The following is a 19788-nucleotide window of genomic DNA, read 5'->3' as shown; positions in this document are numbered from 1 at the left end:
CACACACACACACACACACACACACACACACACACACACACACACACCTAGGAAGCAAGCTTCAGACTCCATATTAAGAACTTTTGCCCCAGACTTTGTTTCCTTCCACTCCTTTAAGAGTCTCTGAATGATTTATGAACATGACTGCAGAGAATCCTTTGGGTGGACATCTGGCTTGTTGCTTTTGCTTTTGTATGTCCCATGAGCTAAGAAAAGGTTTTTACATTTTTAAATACTGTTTTATTTGAGTTAAAAATGTAAAAAACAGTGTTACCCTTAGGCAGCCCCTGGGTCTGTTGTTTGCCCACAAGTTCTTCATTTAAGGGACGAGCTGTTAATCTGATGAAAAATGAAAACTTTGTAGACTGCTGCATGGCTTTCAAGAGCTTCACAATGAATCATCCCTTAGAACATGGACCTTTCCTTTAGCTTCAGGGAGCTCCTGTATTTATATTGTGTTTCATTGCAGTGGAAAATTGCTGGTAACCATGCAGGGAGGGAACATGATTGCCATGTTCTCTATCTCTGTCAGCCAAAAGGTTTGAGTCACACAGTCTTTTCATTCTTCACTGTACTTAAATATGAAGTACTGTGACGCTGATGTTTCCTCTTCTTTTTCCTTCATTCTTAAAAGTCATATGCAGATATCCTTCTCATATGTTCTTAAAGATGCTCTAACTTCCTTTTCTTTCCTGTCTTCTTTTACCTATCTCCCTAAGGCTTTGTGGTACAATGGAAAGGGTGCTGGACTTGTTGATGGAGGATCTGGGTTCAGATCCTGGCTCTATTCCCTACTTTCTTGGGCAAGTCACCTAATCCTTCCTGGCCTCAGTTTCCTTTTCTGTGAAGTAAGGGAAGTTGACTAGGTGGCTTTTAATCTTTCCAGCTCTAAAACCTATGGACCTGTGATGCCTACCAGTTGCTTCTAAATCTGTTTTCTATTATCCTCACATTAGCTATATTGCTGTTGGGGAACATTGTTAGTTCTTCTTCCAAACCTTTAATCTATTTATCAAATTTTAGGGAGAAAGTGGCCCCAGTCATTTACTGTTTCATTGCCCTAGGCACCTTTGATGGAAAGGAAGGTATATTGAGAAAAAAGAAGCCCCTTTTTTCCCTTTTTGTCTCTTCCTGCTTTGCTTTTGGACCTGCATTCCTTTTCACCACAGAGATTATGTCGTAATAGAAAATGATATTATTCCCCAAATTCCATGTCCTGAGATAAAGCCCGTTATTGTGAAGAGAAAGCACGCTGTCCTGGAGCAGGAGTAACCATGGACAGCAAGAAGAGCTTCATTTTCCCACTTGTGTATCTCATTTGTGCATCTACCAACCTGCCTCCTCACTCCATTTATCTAATTCCCGTCTTCGGTTTAGTGAATCCTTACAATTTTTACAAGGTCATTAATGGAGACTTGAAACTGTACCCTTGAGTTTGAAGTACTAGCAGCAGTGATAACTTGTTCAAATTGAGGCCTATCAAATATTTTAGCATCATCTTATTTTTAAATCCTACGTGATAGGATGGTCATTTTATTTTCTTGAGGCCACTTAGTTTCTTTTCAGGTTGTGAAACAATAGGGGCAGCTAGGTGATCCAGTGGATAGAGCACTGGACTTGGAGTCAGGAAGAGCTCAGTTCAAACCCTCAGAATCTTACTAGCTCTGTGACTCTCTGTAAGTCATTTAACCATTGCCTGTCCCAGTTTCCTCCTTTGTAAAATGGGGTAACAATAGTGCCTACCTTCCAGGGTTGTTGTGACCATGGAATGAGATATTTGTAAAACTTAAAAGTGCTATATGAATGCTATCTATTATCATTATAATTATCACTCTTATCAGATTTTACATAGGAGATTTTATGGATAGCTTGCTCCTTATCCCTGCCTTTTCTTCTCGCATATAAAGATATTGGAAAACTTATACTTAACTCACATCCCAACCTATAAATCTCTCCATTTTCCTAATGCTTTGACTTGGCTTTATGAGTTAAAACAACAGCAAAAAACCCCTAACAAAACTTCCACCTAAATTATATCATATGCTAATAATAAGTTACTTATTTCTGTTTAGACATGTATAAATTCATGTATTTAAAACAGAGGTCTGTAATAGATCCTTGACTCAATCCCCTACACATTCCCCTGCCCTGTCCTTGGAACATTGGTCTATTTGTATTTCACCTCCTTGGAAATGAAAAATTCTTTTTGAGCGGGCAGGGAATGTAGTATGGCAGTCCAGAATTGAGTTCATATGGAACTCTCAGTATGGAGACTTCCACTTCTGATGCAGATAGGCAATTCTTCTGTGCCTTATAGTGTTCTGGGAGCAGTGAGAGGCTGAGTGACCTGCTCATGGCCAAGGGCATAACTTGAAAGCAGGTATTCCTGACTTCCAGCCCCCTTTATTTCCTACATCATGCTTCCTCTGTGGAGAGTGATTCATGGGAGTTTCATATGATGGGTGCCATCATCTGGTCTATTTTGTCAAGTGACATGGTTACTCCTCCCCTTGAAATCTGGGAATGAGGGTCTGGATAATTATTTTCTAAACTGTGACCCTGGAACTGACTGGATTTTACTGTTAATCCTCTGTTGTTTCCTCTTGCTGTTGCTGTTCTTTTCTTGTCTGTATACGTTGACTAAAGAAAAATAAAACAAGAAGTGATTGATCTTTTTAGAGGAAATAATAATGATTCTCTTAAATAAAAAACTCTCTGAGAACATAGAGCTTATAGCCTTTCGATATATTTGGAGCAGAAATACTTTTGGCCTTCTTATTCAGTTCTCCAATTCTGTACCCCAAATTCAGTAAACATTTCACCTTGCATACAACATTCATTGCAGGAAGCACTAGGGAAGATAAACCATTTGAGTAAGGCACAGATCTTTCCCTCAAAGGGCTTACAGGCCAGCAGGGAGACAAGACAGAAGCACAAGATAAATCCCATACAGACTGTATATCACTGTTTCACATGCTTCCAGATGGCCCTTGGGAACATCTTAGGAGTGCTTCCTAGTCTGGCAGATCTTCTTAGGCCCAGGGGATTTTACCACATTCAGGAGGGCAGGGTCATGCCACATACAGATTGTTATCTTGCATTATTGATACAGAAAAGGATTTATTTTGCTGCCTTGTCACTCTGCTGTCTTTCCTAAACATTAAATTTGCCGTGAGCAGTAAGAATCAGATATTCAATTGATTTTTTGCCCCACATATTTAACTTGTAAGGTCTAAAATAGTATCATTTGGACAGATCTACACCTTTCCTGCTATTTTATACGGGTCTGTTTTACAATTTAGAAGCCACTTTGGCTATTCCTAATGTAGTCTTTTAAAGAATGCTCCAGAATTTGCATTATTTCATTCAGGCACTGTGTACATTGAATAGTCATTGTTTCAACTTTGATTTATTATTGATCTTTCAGGCCCACAGCAGCAGAACTTTTAAAATGCAAATTCTTCCAGAAAGCCAAGGTAAACTGCTCAAGTCAACCTGCTCTTTTGAGATGATGTTGAATTTCTTTGCATGTTAGTTGATTTTAACTGGCGGAATGTTTGTTTTACAGAATAGAGAATATCTCATTGAAAAACTGCTCACAAGGACACCAGATATAGCACAGAGAGCCAAAAAGGTAAGATCCTTCAAGTGGCACATCCTGGTGGGAGTTTATTCCATTGAAAGAACTGAATTTCCTACGGAAGTTAGGAAACCACTGTCTAAAATGCATTGTTAGATCATGTAAAGATGGATTTTCTGGTTGATGATTTACCAAAAATCCTCCTCCTTTATGCTGACAATTCATTTTGACAATTTTACTTCTTGGCTGTGTTTTTACAATGGAATGACTAAAACTCTGCAAGTTTTGGCAAAAGGGAAAAAGAATGTTGTGGGAAAGGAGGCAGAAACTGTTGAATAAAATGAGGTTTTAGGATTTCAGATATCCCTGAACCCCATTAGCATTGATCATAATTGGGTATTAAAGGGCAAAATCAGGCAGGGTTTCTGATACAGTCTTAGATGACAAAAATAAAATTGGTTGGTTAGTTTCAATGAGTTCTGGACTTGGGGTATTTGCTTATAAAAGATCTGGAGCCTCTTTGCTGTTAGACCATCTTTTATTGGTTTGGGCTGATGAGAGGAATTAAAATAATTTTTACCCTGGGCCATAGTTTTTTAAAGTGACTTAGCTAGGTTTCTGTATTACAAATTTTGTGCAAAAAAACAAAACAACAACAAAAAGATGGGGGGGTATGGCTAGGTAGTGCAGTGAATAGAGCACCAGCCCTCAAGTCAGGAGTTCCAGAGTTCAAATCTGGCCTCAAACATTTAACACTTACTAGCCATGTGACCTTGGGCAAGTCACTTAACCCCAATTGCCCTGCCTTTCTTCCTCCAAAAAAGCACAAAAAAACCAAAAATAAAAAAAAACCCAAACGAAAAAACAAAAATAAAATAGATGTGCTAGTATATTTGGAGATTTTATTTTGTGTTTGTCACATGGTTGTAGAAGGATAATTTATTTTAAAATTAGAGTAGATGTTTTTAAAAAGTGCTAATTTTCTATACACATTTTGCTTTTTGTGAGATTCAGGAAAGTTGGGTTTGGGTTATTTTATTTTCTATTTTAGTAGCATGGTAGAAAATGATCTTTTAAAGACACTCTAGAATTAAGTTATTTCGGTAAGGCAGTGTATTTATTAAGTACCTTATTAAGAAGGGAGAAAGTTAGCTTTCTGAACCTTGCTATTTGAACTACGAATAAGATTGTCAGAAAATTAAAAAAAACAATTTGCAGTTATTGTCTGTAGGAGTTATCATCACTGAACATTAACTTCTCAACACTGCATTTTATTGAAGTTTTATGTAACATGACTGAATTTAGCTGATTACTTCAGAATCAGGTTTTAAAGCTTTTCTAAAAGGGACTTTCAAGAACTAATCTCTTAGGAGTTTATGTTACAGAATTCTTGCTGATTTTCCATCCTGTGAGTTCCTCACACTGATAAAATCATAGATATGAAAAAATGCTTAATTACAGAGATATTTAAGGAACGACCTTTAGTACGAATGTTATTTGTCCTGGGGAGTGATTGGTTGTTTCCAACTTCTCTGTCAATGGTGAACTTTTAAAATGTTTTATTAAGTAGCCTCTTTGATTAAGAGAGTGTTGTGTTTGAGGATGGGAAGAGGATGTATAAGGACTTTTTCCCCCTTCTCATCTCACAAAAAAATTTATTTTGAAAATCACTCTCCTATTCATTGGTGAATGTATTGCTGACAGGAGAGCAAAGGCCCTTAATGATGATTAGAGGTGTGGCTTTCTTTCCATCTAAACGAGTTGCCAAAACACAGGTGACCCATGCACTTTCATAGCCAGTGGTGGGAATGTAGATTGACGTTGCACCCCTGTGATGAATTGTTGTTTGAGATCCTTGTCCCATAAACACTGCAGTTTCATCCATAGCAATCATATTGCAGGTTTGGTACTTGGAAATGTCTATCCTATCAATAAAGGATTTCTTGAGGCATTTTCCCCTGATAATTTAGAATTGTGGGGGTTGTATTTCTTTACCTAAGTTTCCTGAGTCATTTTTGTAGTTTTTTATTGAACATATAATTATCCTCTTGGGTGATGTTAAAAGTTGCACCAGAAAGTTATGCATTCCTCAGAATAAAGATAACAACAGATTTTGCTCATTTCAGTCATCTTACATTAATATTTCCCAAGGAAATATTGTTTATTGATCAACATAAAATGATGTTGGCATTGTTAACATAATTTTGTTTCTAATACCTCATTGAAGCATATAGGATTTTTAATCACAGGTATTTTGTAATAGCTTTTTAAATGGAGTGGCAAAACCATTCAGCTGCTTGTTTTTCATATAATCAATTGAAAGCATCATATATATGATGAGAAATGGATATTAATAGGATATTTTGTTAGGCTTATTAATACAATGTTTGGATATAATTTACTCTAACTCCCCTATTTTAGGAAGAGGTAAAACGAGGTTTGGATGTAGTTTTTCACCCAAATCCTCTGTGATTTAATTGTTGCTTTATTGTGTCATTGAGCAGCTCATTGGCTTTTCTGGCCTCAGTTTTCTGATCTGTAAAATGAATGAATTGGACTGGATAACTTTAAAGGTCACTTCAGCTCTAACATTTTGTGATTCCAAGATGTTTTGTGCTTATTTTCTCATCTCTCTATCTTTTTTTTCCCCTATTTTTCAAATGCTTTATTAACTTCTGATTTACATCATTCATTTCCGCCAGATTTTGAGTTACAAATTTTCTCCCCGTTTTTCCCCTACCCACTGCTCCAAAATAGCAGTCCCACAGGATATCCCCTCCTCCTATTTTCTCATCTCTTAAAATGAAAGATGGTCCTTGAAATGAGAGCCACAGTGATCATGAAATCACATACCCTGGTGTTAGGAAGGGACTTTGGGAATTATATATAGTTCAACCTATACTTGAGCAAGAACCTTTATAAATAATAATAATTATCATAATAATGTCATATGTATACATGTTGCTTTGGCTGTTTCATCTCATTTGATTGCCACAAACTCCGTGAGGTTTTCTCTCATTTTACAGTTGGGAAAATTAAAGCTCAGAGCAGTCAAGTGATTTTCCTCAGCCTCACAGCTAGTGACGGGGCAGGATGTGGATGCAGAGCTGCCTGATTTCAGGTCCGCTGTTTCATCTGCTGCTGCTCCTCCAATGTCTGCTGCCTCTTTCACACTGTGCTCAACAAGTTGTTGCCTCTTCTTAAAGATTATGATTAAGAATTCAATGTCACTTGATGTGTTACCTGTTTCATCTTTAATAGCTCTTGTTGTCAGGGGTATGCATCGTGGCATAGGGCAGATGATCATCTAGGGTCTGTGAACTTATAAATAAATACACACATGCACACAGAGAACAGTATTCCAATATATTTGGTTTCCTTTGTAATCTAATGCATTTTATTTTGTGCATTTAAAAACATCCTTCTGGGGGTGGCTAGGTGGCGCAGTGAATAGAGTCAGGTCCTGGAGTCAGGAGGACCTGAGTTCAAATCCGGCCTCAGACACTTGACACATTTACTAGCTGTGTGAATTTGGGCAAGTCATTTAACCCCAATTGCCCTTCAGAAAGCAAACAAAACAAAACAAAACAAAACAAAAACAACATCCTTCTGAGATAGTGCCTCTAAGCTTCCTTACACTTACTTCCTTACACTTATCCTAGAAGAATAGCCAACTTTGGATAGGAGGGCAGCTTCAACATTTAAGTCTTCTCCAGTGAAAGAGGAGTGTTGCCTACCTGCTCCCAAGGTGGCAGAGATGCCAGGTTAGATGACTCCCCAGCAGACTGGCTCCCAAGCAGACCGACTCCACCTGACCTGCAGCTGTGGGGTCTCTGCTGAGATCCCTGTCAGCCAGCTTCCCCGCCCCCCACTTCTCCTGGAGGGTACAAGACTCTGCAGCTCACAGCAATGTGTAAAGGGAAGGGCCTGGCTACAGATACTTATTAGCTGGGTGACCTTGGTCAAATCCCATTGCTACCCCCCAATTCAAATCAAATGAAACACAATAATCAGAGTAACATTTTTCACCCAAGGCTTTCTCTCGGTAGGAGACAGGCCCACTCTAACCCCCCATCCACACCCCCTCACCACCAGGAAAAATGCTTGGGGTAATAATGTGAGTGGAGGATAAGGGGCAAAAGGGACACCCTTGATGGAACACTCCCCTACCCCTGGTCGTGGAGGGGGGGGGTCACTACAGGGAAGGGCTCCTCAACAACAGCATAGACAGGGCTGGTGTGACAGACCCCAGACAGCCAACAGACCAAGTGCCCTAGGGAAAAGAGAGTCAGTAGAAAAATAAAGTCACCGGGACTTCTCACCCTTCAATCTTGGGAGTCTGGGGGCTGCGGCCAGTCTGCTCTCAGGGTCCTGGCTAAGTGCGTCTCTCATCTCTCTTCCTCGACCTCCCCGACGGCCTACAGTGAGCCTTCTTGCTCAGCTCCATCTCCAACTCAAGAAGGGTAACCAGCTGGGGCAGAGGTGAGATGCTGTACAAATTGGTGGTGATGGGCAGCTCTAGCGTGGGCAAGAGCAAGCTGACCATCCAGCTAGTGAAGAATTGCTTTGTTCCCAACTACGACCTCACCATCGAAGACTCCTACCACACCCAGATGGTGGTGGATGGCGAGGCCTGCCAGCTGGACATCCTGGACACCATAGGCAACAAGGAGCACCAGATCCGGCGTCAGAACTTCATGTGCTGGGGGAAGGGCTTCCTTTGCATCTACAGGGTAGAAGACATCAAGTCCTTCGTGTATGTGAACATCTTCCATGACCAGCTGCACAGAATCAAGGACACTGACCACGTTCCCTTCGTCCTTGTGGCCAATAAGATCAACCTGACCGATGGCCTGGTGACCCTGGCTCTGGTCCAGGAAGCAGCCAAGAGCTTCGAGGTCCCCTTTGTAGAGGCTTCGGCCAAGACCCGGAAGGGCGTGGAACACACTTTTAAGATGCTGGTCCAAGAGATCCGGCGGTCCCACATGGAGGTTCTATGTCATCAAAGCCTTTCTACTTTTTAGAATATACAGTATTTTTTTTTTTTAAGCAATTGGGGTTAAGTAACTTGCTCAAGGTTACACGGCCAGTTATTTCTGAGTGTGGTGCTAAGTATCAGAACCCGGATTCGATCCCAGGTTATCCCGACTCTGGGGCCAGTGCTCTTACTCACTGTGCCACCTGGCCGCCCAATATACAGTATTTCTTAAGATCACAGGATATTTGACTTAGACCTGGAAAGGGGATCTTCAAGGCCCAGTAGTTTAAATCCCTTATTTTGTAAATGAGAAAGCTGAATTTGTAAGAAGCCAAATTACTTGCCCAGGGTTGGACAGCTTTCTTAAATTCCTCATTCTGTTTCTAATTAGCGTCCCCAAACCTACATGCCCCTGTATCATTTTTGTCTGTGTTCTAGGGGTATTATTTCTTTATCAGGTTCTCTTCTGCCTTTTATAATGAAATGTTATTTCATGAAATGATATTACTGTTTCTGCCCCGAGTTGCTTCTTATCTGTTATTTAGGCTTAGCTTTTTTCAGTTGAATAACATACTGTATTCCAGTGCTTTACAATCTGATTTTTAAAAGAAGAATATTAGTTTGCAGTGCAAGCAGATTTTGTTTTCAGCATATTTGTCTAAGAAGATCATTTGTTGAGGCCGATGTCCAGGTAATAGGAGTTTTCTTGAGAATGTGAAATCATGTTAGTGTCATTAGTGTCTTTCTAGGACATGACTTTCCTTTCTTCATGTTCATTACTATTTGAGAACTCTCAAGATTTTCAGCATGATCCTGCAATCTTTCTCAATTGCATAAGGGAAAAACCTATTCGTAAATTCAGTTTTAGAAGAAATGACTTTTCTATGAATACTTGAAGTTGTTAAAAAGTCCTTTTTCTTCCGACTTATGTAAGAAGGATTATGGGGAAAAAATGAAAACTTGCAGGTTCATGCATCTAGGATTTTGATTTTATCGTTTCTTGATTCCAGAAACATGAGAGTATTAGTTAAGTCATTTTCTTTTTGACTAGGGAATTCATTCTAGCTGTAATGTACACCATCTTTTCAGGATTTGTTTAAAAAACATATGTTAAAGGTTTTGGTGATGATTTAGAAACCATTTTTAGAGTCTTTGATTTTTTTTTTACACAGACCTAGGTTGTTGTTTTAAAGGCTGTATAATATTTAATAGGTGGCCTGTGGTAGTATAGCACTGGCCTTGGAAGTTAAAACATTTAAGTCCTGTCTCTAACACATATGCCCCAGTTACTATGGATGAGTCAGTAACATTGATCCTTAGTTTTCCTCATCTGCAAAATGAAGATATTTATACTTGGGGTATTTGCCTCAGAATGGGTGTTGTGATAAATGAGTTTTGTAAACTGTAAGGCACCAGATGTATATAAGTTGTTGTTTTTACCAAACCTGTGATTTCTTTGGTGTAGGGAATGAGAAAACTCCCTCCAGCAGGTCAGATTCACAATTAGCCCATGATTTAGTAGTCTTAGGAACTAGCCTGGGCTGCTGAGAGTTTATTTGCCTAAATTCCATATAGCTGGTGTGTGTGTCAGAGGAAGAACTTGAACCCAGGTCTTTTCGACTGTGAGAGCAGTTCATTTATACCTCCTTTTCTAATTTATAATATTGATAAATAATAACAGTAAAAACAAAAAGGTAATAGCTGTAATGTGTTTTGCACATCTTGGGGTGTGGGGTGGGCTGGAGAATTCCTTATAAATGCAGAGGGCCAGTTTTTGAATAGTTGTGGTACTTTCGCTTCTCACAGCATGAATGTACGTACCAATATATGCACATTTCTTAAAGTAGTAGGCTGGTTTTCAAGGTTTTTCCTTTCAAAATACTTGTTAGCTCTGTGTACCTGAGTTCACTCCAACGTGAGGCAGAGGCAGTCTCTCACTTTGTTTCTTTGTCATTTTGACTGGAATCTTCCTATTATTGTATGTCGAGACCTTGTATTGGTGCTTGAAACAGTCCTTTAGGATTCCTGGGATTGAGGCTGAGATTCATCAGGCTGAGAGTGAGAGCAGCTGTTCTGTTCCTACCCAGTGACCACTGGATGGTCCAGAAAGAAAGTCCTTTCATCCCTCTGTTCAGTAAATTAATTTAACATTTACTTGGTAGTGCACCATTTGTAGTTTGTAGTGTCGTAGGTGCTTTACCATGACCCTGGTGACCTAGGAAAAGTTAGTAACTTGGTCTTCTGGCGGTGTTGGTTCTCTTATATTCTCTTTTCTTCATCTTAAAACTCCTTGACATCATGCCCCTTCTCTCTCCTCCTTTCCAACAGTCTCTGATAATGAGGTGTTGTAATAGTCATTCCATACTACCTGAACTCCACAGTTTGCCCTCTAGCTCTCTATATTTGGCCTGGAATTTACTCACTCTTCACATTCTTCTTTCAAAGTCCTTGTTTTCCTTGAAGCTTTAATTAAGGTACATGTTCTCTCCTGAAAGCCTCTCTGATTCCCCTTTTACCCATTTTTTTCATTAAAAATTTTTTTCCCCAGTAAATAAAAATATTTTTTTTCTTTCCTTCTCTCTCACTCATGGGGGGGGGGAGAAGAAAAACAAAATTCTTGTAACAAATATGCATAGTCAAGCAAAACATTTTCTATATTGGCCATGTCCGGAATTACACGTTTTACATAATTCTGTACCCCGTGAGTCCATCATTTCTCTGTTAAGAGGTGGGTAGCATTATTGGTCCTCTGATGATTGTGTTGATCAGAGAATTTCACTCTTTCAAAGTTGTTCATTTTCACAGTGTGGTTGTTATTGTATTAACTGTTCTGAGTCTATACACTTCACCTCAGTTCATATAAGTATTCCTGGGTTTCTCTAGCAAACCGTCCCCTTCGTTATTTATTGCAGTATAGTAATATTCTATCACATCCTTTATTTCATAACTTGTTCATTTCTTCCTCATTTGATAGGCACCACTTAGTTTCTAGTTCTTTGTCATTACATTCTTCCCTTGTTATTATTTATCTTACTCTCTTTACTTTTTCACATACTGTGCTTATTTGTGTTTATTTTATAGCCTTCTAGTAAAAGGTTAAGTTCCTAGTGAAAAGTGACATTTTTGTCTTTGTGCCTAGTGTTTAGAATGCAGAAATCTTAGTACATTCTATACATACATTGTTATTGTTATCACTAGCACTTGCCTCTCTGTGATACTCTTAGTGTGAACCATTTTCTCTCTATGTGTCATATCACCTTCCTAAGAGTATAGGACCCATGAAGGTAGGGCTTCTGTGTTATCTAACTTTTATATCTCTCCCTGTACCTAGCACAGTTGGTGTATCTAATTTGTTCCTTATGTGACCTTTAATATCTAGGTCACACATCCATAATTTCTCCTAACTTTTCCAGTTTCCTCAGCAGTTTTTGTCAGCTTATTGAGTCCTTATCCCAATAGTTGAAGTTTGGGGCTTTATGAACACTGCATTCCTATATTTGCATCTGGATCTCACCTACCGAATCTGTTCCACTGATCAACCTTTCTTTTCTTTAACCAGTTCTAAATAATTTTGATGATTCCCAGTTGGTGGTACACTTTGAGACCTCTATCCCTTTCCTTTTTAATTAATTTCATTATTTCCCTTGTAATCACTGATCTTTTGCTTCTCCAGGTGAGAAAGTAACCCATTGCTATCATGGAAAAAGTAAATTACTTTAGATAGTAGCCGTTTTTATGGCAGACCAGCTTAGCTGTGAGCAACTAATATCTCTTGGTCATTATAATTTCACAGCATTTAATAATGATTATTTTGTTGTTATCGTTCTTTTCCTTTGCATTGGGGTAGTCATTTTATGTATTGTGAAGGGGCTGAAAGAAACTGTTCTGTCAGTATTTTCCATGATGCTGCCTGAAATAATTGTAAAAGTAGTAGCATCTATCTTGCTCTTCCCTCTCTGGTTCCAGAGCAAAACACTAGTCCAAATTGTTTGTCTTTTTTTTTTTTTTTTCTGTTGATTGTAGGAGTCAGAGAAGCATCTTGACTTTTCTGTCCTTTAATTTCCAACCTGTAAAATGGAGATAATATTTGCTCCTCTATCAACTCTCAGGAATGCTGTGAGCATTCATTTTGGGTCAGGCTATATGGTGTTTGTGTTTATTGGTTGGTTGCTAAAGGTCATAAAAGTAGGTAGTAAATGGCAGGAATAGGATTTTTGTAAAGAAAATTATAAACCTTACAGCATTATATACATATGTTGTCACTGTCACTACTGCTTACATCTCTGTGATATACTTAGCATGAACCATTTTCTCTTTGTGTGTCGTATCTTCCTCCTAAGAGTATAGGATCCATCAAGGTAAGGACTCTTATCTAACCTTTGTATCTCCCCCTGTACCTAGCACAGTTTTACATACAGAATGTCTCAGTAAGTTTATTGAATTGAAGATAGAGACTTGAGATTCATATACCAATAGGGGAGTAATTGAGGTTGTGGGAGTGGGTGAGATTTGCCAAGGGAAAGAATGGAAGCATATTGGATTCCTTATCTTCCTTTAAATCCCAGCTAAAATCCTTTCAGGAAGGCTTTTCTAGGCCCTCTTAATTCTAGTACCTTCCCTGTTTATCTTGCATGTATCTTGTTTGTACATATTTGTTGGCTTGTTGTTTCCCAGATTAGATTTTGAGCTCCTTGAGGGCAAGGACTGTCTTTTACCTTTTTTTGTATACCCAGTAGTCGTTTCCCTTTCTTTGTATCCCTAGTGCTCAGCAGAGAGCCTAGCACATAGTAGGCTCTTAAATAGGTGTTTATTGATTGAGAAGAGGGAGGTAAGGAGAGAACATTGAGGGGAAGAGAAAGAGAGGCCACTGGATTGTGAAGGCATTCTGCAAAAGCTATAGTCAAAGTAGCCAGTTCTTTTTCTCTAGACTTGAGCTGCTCACCTTCAAAATTCTGTTAAGTACTTAGTATATCCTGTCTAATGACTGTGTAGGGCTTCAGTGGCAAATTTCTCTTATTGATTTTGGTAGCTTTTTAGTTTTAGCCATAATCATGTATCTTAAGTTTCCTACTATCTTCTCACTCTGTGGATAAAATTAACTAGACGTCTGTATGCCGTTTACATTATTATTATTATTTTAATGTGATGAGTTAGCGCATATAGGAGAGAGCTTGTGTCAAATCTTTTTTTGGGGGGGGGGGGGGGAGTTGTGATAGAGCCTCATGTGTTGACCACTAGCCTGTGGTCTCAGGTCTGCTTGTGTTTATAGGAAGAATTTACTGGATCATAAGCAGAGAACTATGTAACAACAGATAGGTAACTTGTCATTTTAATATGTGTCACCAGGCTCATTGGTTCCCCTTCTAAATATGAAAAAATAATACAGACAAGTTAACTTTAGGTAATTGAATGAGCTAAAAGAAAATGTTCTGTCAGTATATTTCATGATGCTGCCTGAAATAATTGTAAAAGTAGTAGCATCTAGCTCCCTCTTCCCTAACTGACCCCCCCCACCCCCCAGCAGAACGTTAGTTTAAATTGAGGGGGGGATTTGGTTTGTTTGTTTTCCTATTGACTTTATGACTCAGAGAAGTATCTTGACTTTTCTGTCCTTTAATTTTCAGTCTGTTGAATGGGGATAATATCTATTCTACCATCACTGGAGTGCTGTGAGCATTTATGAGATTTAATCTGCCCTGCATAGGTGCTAAGAATGATGCTAGTAGAGAGTAAATAGAGTAAAGTTGAACTCAACTAGATTAGCTTTGCTGAGCTTCTTAATTCTCCTTCTGCAAGAGGTTTCCTGTCCCATTACTGCTTCCCATGTGACCCGCCTCAGGCCTGCCTCCAGCTCAGTGGGTTTTGAGGCAGTGACCATATGATACCCTCTCATTAATGCATTATATTCCCTGATGACAGAAGGGCCTAAATAGCTTTTCAGACCATAGAAGTATGTGGTTGTGCCATGGTAGACTCTCATAAGTGTCATATTTGCTTGACAATATGTGACCTATATATCACAGGTATCAGACATGTAGCCTGTGGTTCACATGTGGCAGCTTGTACTTCAGTGTCTGGCCAAACCAGATTAAAATGTTACTGGAAAATATTTAACAAAAAAAAAATACAACATGGAACATAGATAATGTTAATATGTGGTTTTCCAAGTCAACATTTGGCCTTCAAGGATCCTTATATGTGGTTACTGACTCCTGTTTCTGTTTTAGTTTGACACTCACCACTGATATATCATACATTCATATGTTCTCTGTTTTTCTGAAACTCATTCTCTGTGTGTTGTAGCAGCCATAGAATTAGCAAAAGCCTTATACCAAGAAGTTAGTAGTATATGAGTCTTGGAGTTTGTTTGGGAGGCGTGTGTGTTGGGGTAAGGAAAGCAAGGATATTAAGGGAAATGTTCCGTTTCTCTTTCCTATTACCATCTTATTATTTTTTCATGAGCATTAGTATCAGTGGAAAACAATTACTTGAGCTGTTTTTGCATGAAACAATATGGCTTAGTGAAAATAACCCTGGGCTAGGAGTCTGCACACCTCTATTCTAGACCTGGCTCTGCTTGCTAGGTAGGGGCTGGGTGACCTTCAACCCAGGTCACATAACCTCTTTGTCTCAGTTTCCTCATATGTAAAACTGAATTGATAATATCTGCTTTGTTTTACTTACGAGGCTATTCTTGTTGTTTGGGTATAATAAGAGAATATTTTTGGGGGTAAAAGTAAAGTGCTTTGTTACTCCATAGAGGCATTATTATGCTGAGCCATGATTCACAGTATCTCAGAATTTCAGAGTTGGAAAGGATCTCTTTTTTTTTTTTCTTTTAAGTTTATTTATTTTTAGTTCTCAACATTTACTTCCATAGGTTTTAAATTTTCTCCCCCTCCCTTCCCTCCTCCCTACCCACAATGGCATGCAATCTGATATAGGTACTACACACTCCCTTTTTTACATGCTTTCACATTAGTCATGTTGTATAGAAAAAACAGAACGAATAGAAGGAACCATGAGAAAGAAAAAAACACAAAAATAATCTGCTTCTCTGCATTCAGTCTTCATAGTTCTTTCTCTGGATGTGGATGGCGTTTTCTGTCATGAGCCCTTTGGAATTGTTTTAGGTCCTTGCATAGGGATCTCTTTTTAACTAAACATTACTGAATTTTTCTAGTTTTTAGCGAGCCTTGCCCATCACAATGTATTTTAAAAATGTGCATGTATGTGTATGTATGTGCATGTGCGCGTGTGTGTATGTGTTCCCTGGATTTATTTTTCTGTTACCATGTTGATTTCTTCTGGTAGAATGTTGGTTCTACGAGGGTAGGCTCCAATTTTGTGTTTATGTCCCTAGAGCCTTGATTAATTGATTGACTTTATAAACCATCTGATCCAATCTGTATTTGAAGAAGAATCCTCTTTACAACATTGGAGACAGATAGTCATTTAGGCTTGGCTTGAAGCTCATCAGTGAGGGGCACCCTACTGCTTCCCAAGATAGCTAGCACATTCTACTTTGGAATAGCCCAGGCCATGTACTTGCCCTATGCCACAGTGTTCCTTGTCAGTAGGGTGTTTAATCCATTCTTCATTGGTTTTAGTATTTCTCTGTCCTGATTGTATTCACCTGTTCACCAGTCATATATTCCATTACATCTATCCAACCCAGAACCATGCTTTCCAGACATCTTTCTAGGGCCATCTTCTTGCTTAGAATGTAAATTCATGGAGGGTGCAAGGACTGTCTTGTGTTTGTATTTCAATCCTAGCATTTCCTTTATTAACTCTTTCCCTTTCCTTCTTACTTCCTTCTTTCAGTATCTTCTCTTTCCCTTCCTTTCCTTTTTTGCTTTCTCTTTTCCTTCTCTCTTCTCCCTCCTCTCCTTTTTCTCCTTTTCCTTCCTTTTTCTTTCTAAATATACTTATTTGAAGTTTCTGCACATTGCTTCTGGTTCTCCCCTCAGGGGCCAAACAGCATAAGTAATCCCTCTTCCAAATTCCAAGATAGTTATAGAGCACCTGGCTGCCCTGAATGAATTCAAGTCACCAGGCCCAGATGAACTACATCCCAGGGTACTTTAAAATCTGGCAGATGTGATTGCTGAGCTGTTGGCATGGAATAAGAGCTCTTTTCCTTAATTCTGCTGAGACAAGGTCAGGGCCTGAAGCGTTATGAAGTGCAAAGCTTTACCCTTTGTCCAAAGAAAAAGGGGAGTGAAAGGAATCTTTAAACTGTAGGACAGTGAATTTAGTTCAGAGACATTAGATTGAATTTTTTAAAAATGGAGATTGGATAATAATTAGGCATGGGTTGGCCTGATGTGTGAATATTCTCTTATCTGTGGACTCACAGATTTCTTTCTCCTCTCTGCCTAGCTGCCTAGCCCAAGATATTCTTCTGTCCCCCACCCTCAGGTTTTACTGATGTTCAGCAAATCCTCTCAGAAGTGAACTTGTAGAACCTAAGTGGATCTTTCGGTCATTTCATGAATAGGAAAGCATCTTTATTCACTATTGCTATTTTGTTAGTTTATTCCTGGCTTGGTAAATTCATGAGGGATTCACCTCTTTGAGTGTGTAGGTATAGTGAACGTTTGTTGAGGGATAGGAGTTTGAGAGAGAAGGCGGGAAAGAGGAGTTCAGACCTCTGAGTCTGATTTGAGTTACAGAGTACAGCTGGGTGGCACAGTGAATAGAGTATCAGGTCTGGAGTCAGAAAGATTCATCTTCCTGAGTGTAATATGACCTCAAGACTCTTACTAGCTGTGTGATCCTGGGCAAGTTACTTAACCCTGTTTGCCTCAGTTTCCTCATCTGTTAAATGAGTTGGAGAAGAAAATGGCAAACCCCTCCAGTATCTTTGCTAAGAAAACCCCAAATGGGGTCATGGAGAGTCAGACACAACTGAAAAACAGCTGAACAGCAAGAGTGCAGGCCGTGGAAAAGAGATTATTGCATTGTTTAGAGCATTGCACTTGTCAGAAGTTCAAACCTCAGCTCTGACACTTACTCCTACCTTTGTGATCCTATGAACCTTTGTTTCCTCATATGTAAGATGGGGAGAATACTACTTGCACTACCCACCTGCACCTTTACAAACTGTAATGGACTGTGTAAACATGAATTAATGTTTAGAAGCCTTAGGTGATAGCAATGATGTGTTGGATTGAGCTTGTATAGGTTTGTGAGAGCTATTTCTTAAATTTTCAATGTCAGCATTTACACTTTGGAAATCTGAAAATACTAAATTTCAGGGCCCGATTTATTGTTTTGTTGATTTTCTAGACTTAAGAAAGTGATAGAGAAGATGTTAATGCAGATTAAAAGTATGTCATGCATACATTCCCCCATCCCCTCTCTCCCCTCTTCCCTTTGTTAAAATTGTTAAACTTTTACCAACACACCCTTCAGTATTAGTATGCACTTCTGACTAAAGAGTACTGTAGAAAATTGATTTTGCAATATTGCTGTTATTTTTCAGTGAAGTAAAGAGAGAGAAAGGAGTAGGCAAAAGGAGCAAATGTATAACTCAGATCTTTTTGCTTTTACCTCATTATTTGCACTCGCATCATCTTGTATACTTTTGTTCTCATTACCCTGGATTTTTTCTGTGAGATCAGGGAAAGTAGGAAAAACAGGGATCCAGTACAAAAAAAGGCAGAAAGGCCTAGGAGTGAGGAAAGGAGGAAATGGAGCACAAACAGAGACAAAGCAGACTGGAGAGAACAAAGTGGGGGAAAGATAGAGTATATTTATAGTTACAGATCTTAGTTGGTACTAATTAACATCCACGATATCCATACACCTCTCTGGGGTTTGTGAGAATTGAGAAATGATAGGGGCATAATAAAAGGAGGACTGGAAGAGTTTAAGAGGTAGTAGTTGATGTGGATGCCCAGAGAAGAATGAATTAAAGTGTAAAAGGTGAAGGAATGTGTGCCCTTTCTTTATCCTCAGTAAATATTTTGCACACTTTCTAGGTGCAAGGAGAATAATGAAGATAAAGTTATAGAGATGGGTAGAGGCTCAGGTAGGACGACAGCTGAGAGGGTTTTGAATTCCAGATCAGGTATACTTAGTACCTCTGTGACTTTGTGACTGTCACTTAACTGTCCTGGGCCTCAGTTTCCTCATCTGTAAAATGACATGGTTGGATTCAGTCTCTACCAACCCGTCTAGCATTAAATCCGAAATTCTCCAACTTGTGGGCTATGAGACACATGTTTCAGGTGATGATTTAGGAAGATTAAACTGAAAGCGTTACGTAAGGTGACGATTAAGATGTTTGGAGGGATGTTCATTACTGGTGGAAAATAACGATAGAATCTGACTTGAAAAATGTGAGGGGATGGGGAACCAGAAATTCAGGTAGGCTAAAGTGTTGAGGGAATTAAAAAAGCTTTATCTTGGATGTGCTAGGGATAGTTAAAGGTCATCTGACCTGCAGTCTAAAAGTCAGGAAGGAAGCATTGAAATGGGTGTTGGAGCTCGCCCAGCTAAAGCTCTGAGGTGGTAAGCACGATGTACTTGTGTTGAAGATGTGTGCCCACCAGAGGGCAGCATTGCCTTTGAGTTGTGTGCTCTTCTCTAAATCCTTGGGAGCAAATTTTCTTTTTCAAAGTATTTTCAATGCGAAGCTATTTGGTAAACGGCTTAAGCACCTTTGGATTATTTTGATATCTGCTCCAAAATGACCAAGGATACCTCTGAGTTTGGGGCTTTTTTTTTTTTTTTTTTTACAACTTGTAGTGTCCTAATAGTGTCACTTTTGATTCCTAACTGGGAATTAATAACTAGGAATTAAGCCTCCCATGTCTCTGGAACATGTTAGAGGAAGAGGGGACGGGCTTCAGGAACAGAAGACCTGGACTCACGTCTGGGCACTGACCTGAGCAGTGTGACGTTGGTTTAGTTCTTTACTCACTCTGGGCCTCATTTGTCCTATCTATCAAAATGAAAGGAGTTGCATTATGTCAGGGATTCTTACTTACCCTTTTGTGTGGATTTTGTTGACCACTCTGGCAGTCTGGTAAGGAAAGACTTCTTATCAGAAGAGTGTGTTTAAATGCACAAAATAAATACATGAGATTACAAAGGAAACCAATTATATTAGAATACAGTTATTTATCTATTTTAAGACCCAGTTCATGGACCCTCTGAAGGGGGTCCTACCTATCCATGATCCTCCTTGGGGGTCTTTGGACTCCAGGTTGAGAAGCCT

The 19788-nt window shown here is 39.1% G+C and overlaps 1 protein-coding gene and 1 pseudogene across 2 annotated transcripts in view; both read left to right on the top strand.

Moving 5' to 3' along the window:
• Window positions 1–19788, top strand: part of STK39 (serine/threonine kinase 39) — a 331699-nt gene that overhangs the window by 154335 nt on the left and 157576 nt on the right. For both annotated transcript variants that reach the window (XM_069080684.1, XM_069080683.1), the window contains exons 9-10: window positions 3428–3476; window positions 3569–3634. In XM_069080684.1, coding sequence (XP_068936785.1) covers window positions 3428–3476; window positions 3569–3634 — 115 coding nt within the window. The remainder of the gene's footprint in view (window positions 1–3427; window positions 3477–3568; window positions 3635–19788) is intronic.
• On the top strand, window positions 5780–8630 carry LOC138155435 (GTPase NRas pseudogene; annotated as a pseudogene).

This window comes from Petaurus breviceps, unplaced genomic scaffold (assembly GCF_028583685.1).
Source record: "Petaurus breviceps papuanus isolate PSGF00001 unplaced genomic scaffold, PetGlider_PUasm1.0 91133, whole genome shotgun sequence".
Lineage (NCBI taxonomy): Eukaryota > Metazoa > Chordata > Mammalia > Diprotodontia > Petauridae > Petaurus > Petaurus breviceps.
Note: the sequence above shows the minus strand (reverse complement) of the source record. Positions and strands in the feature narration are given on the sequence as shown.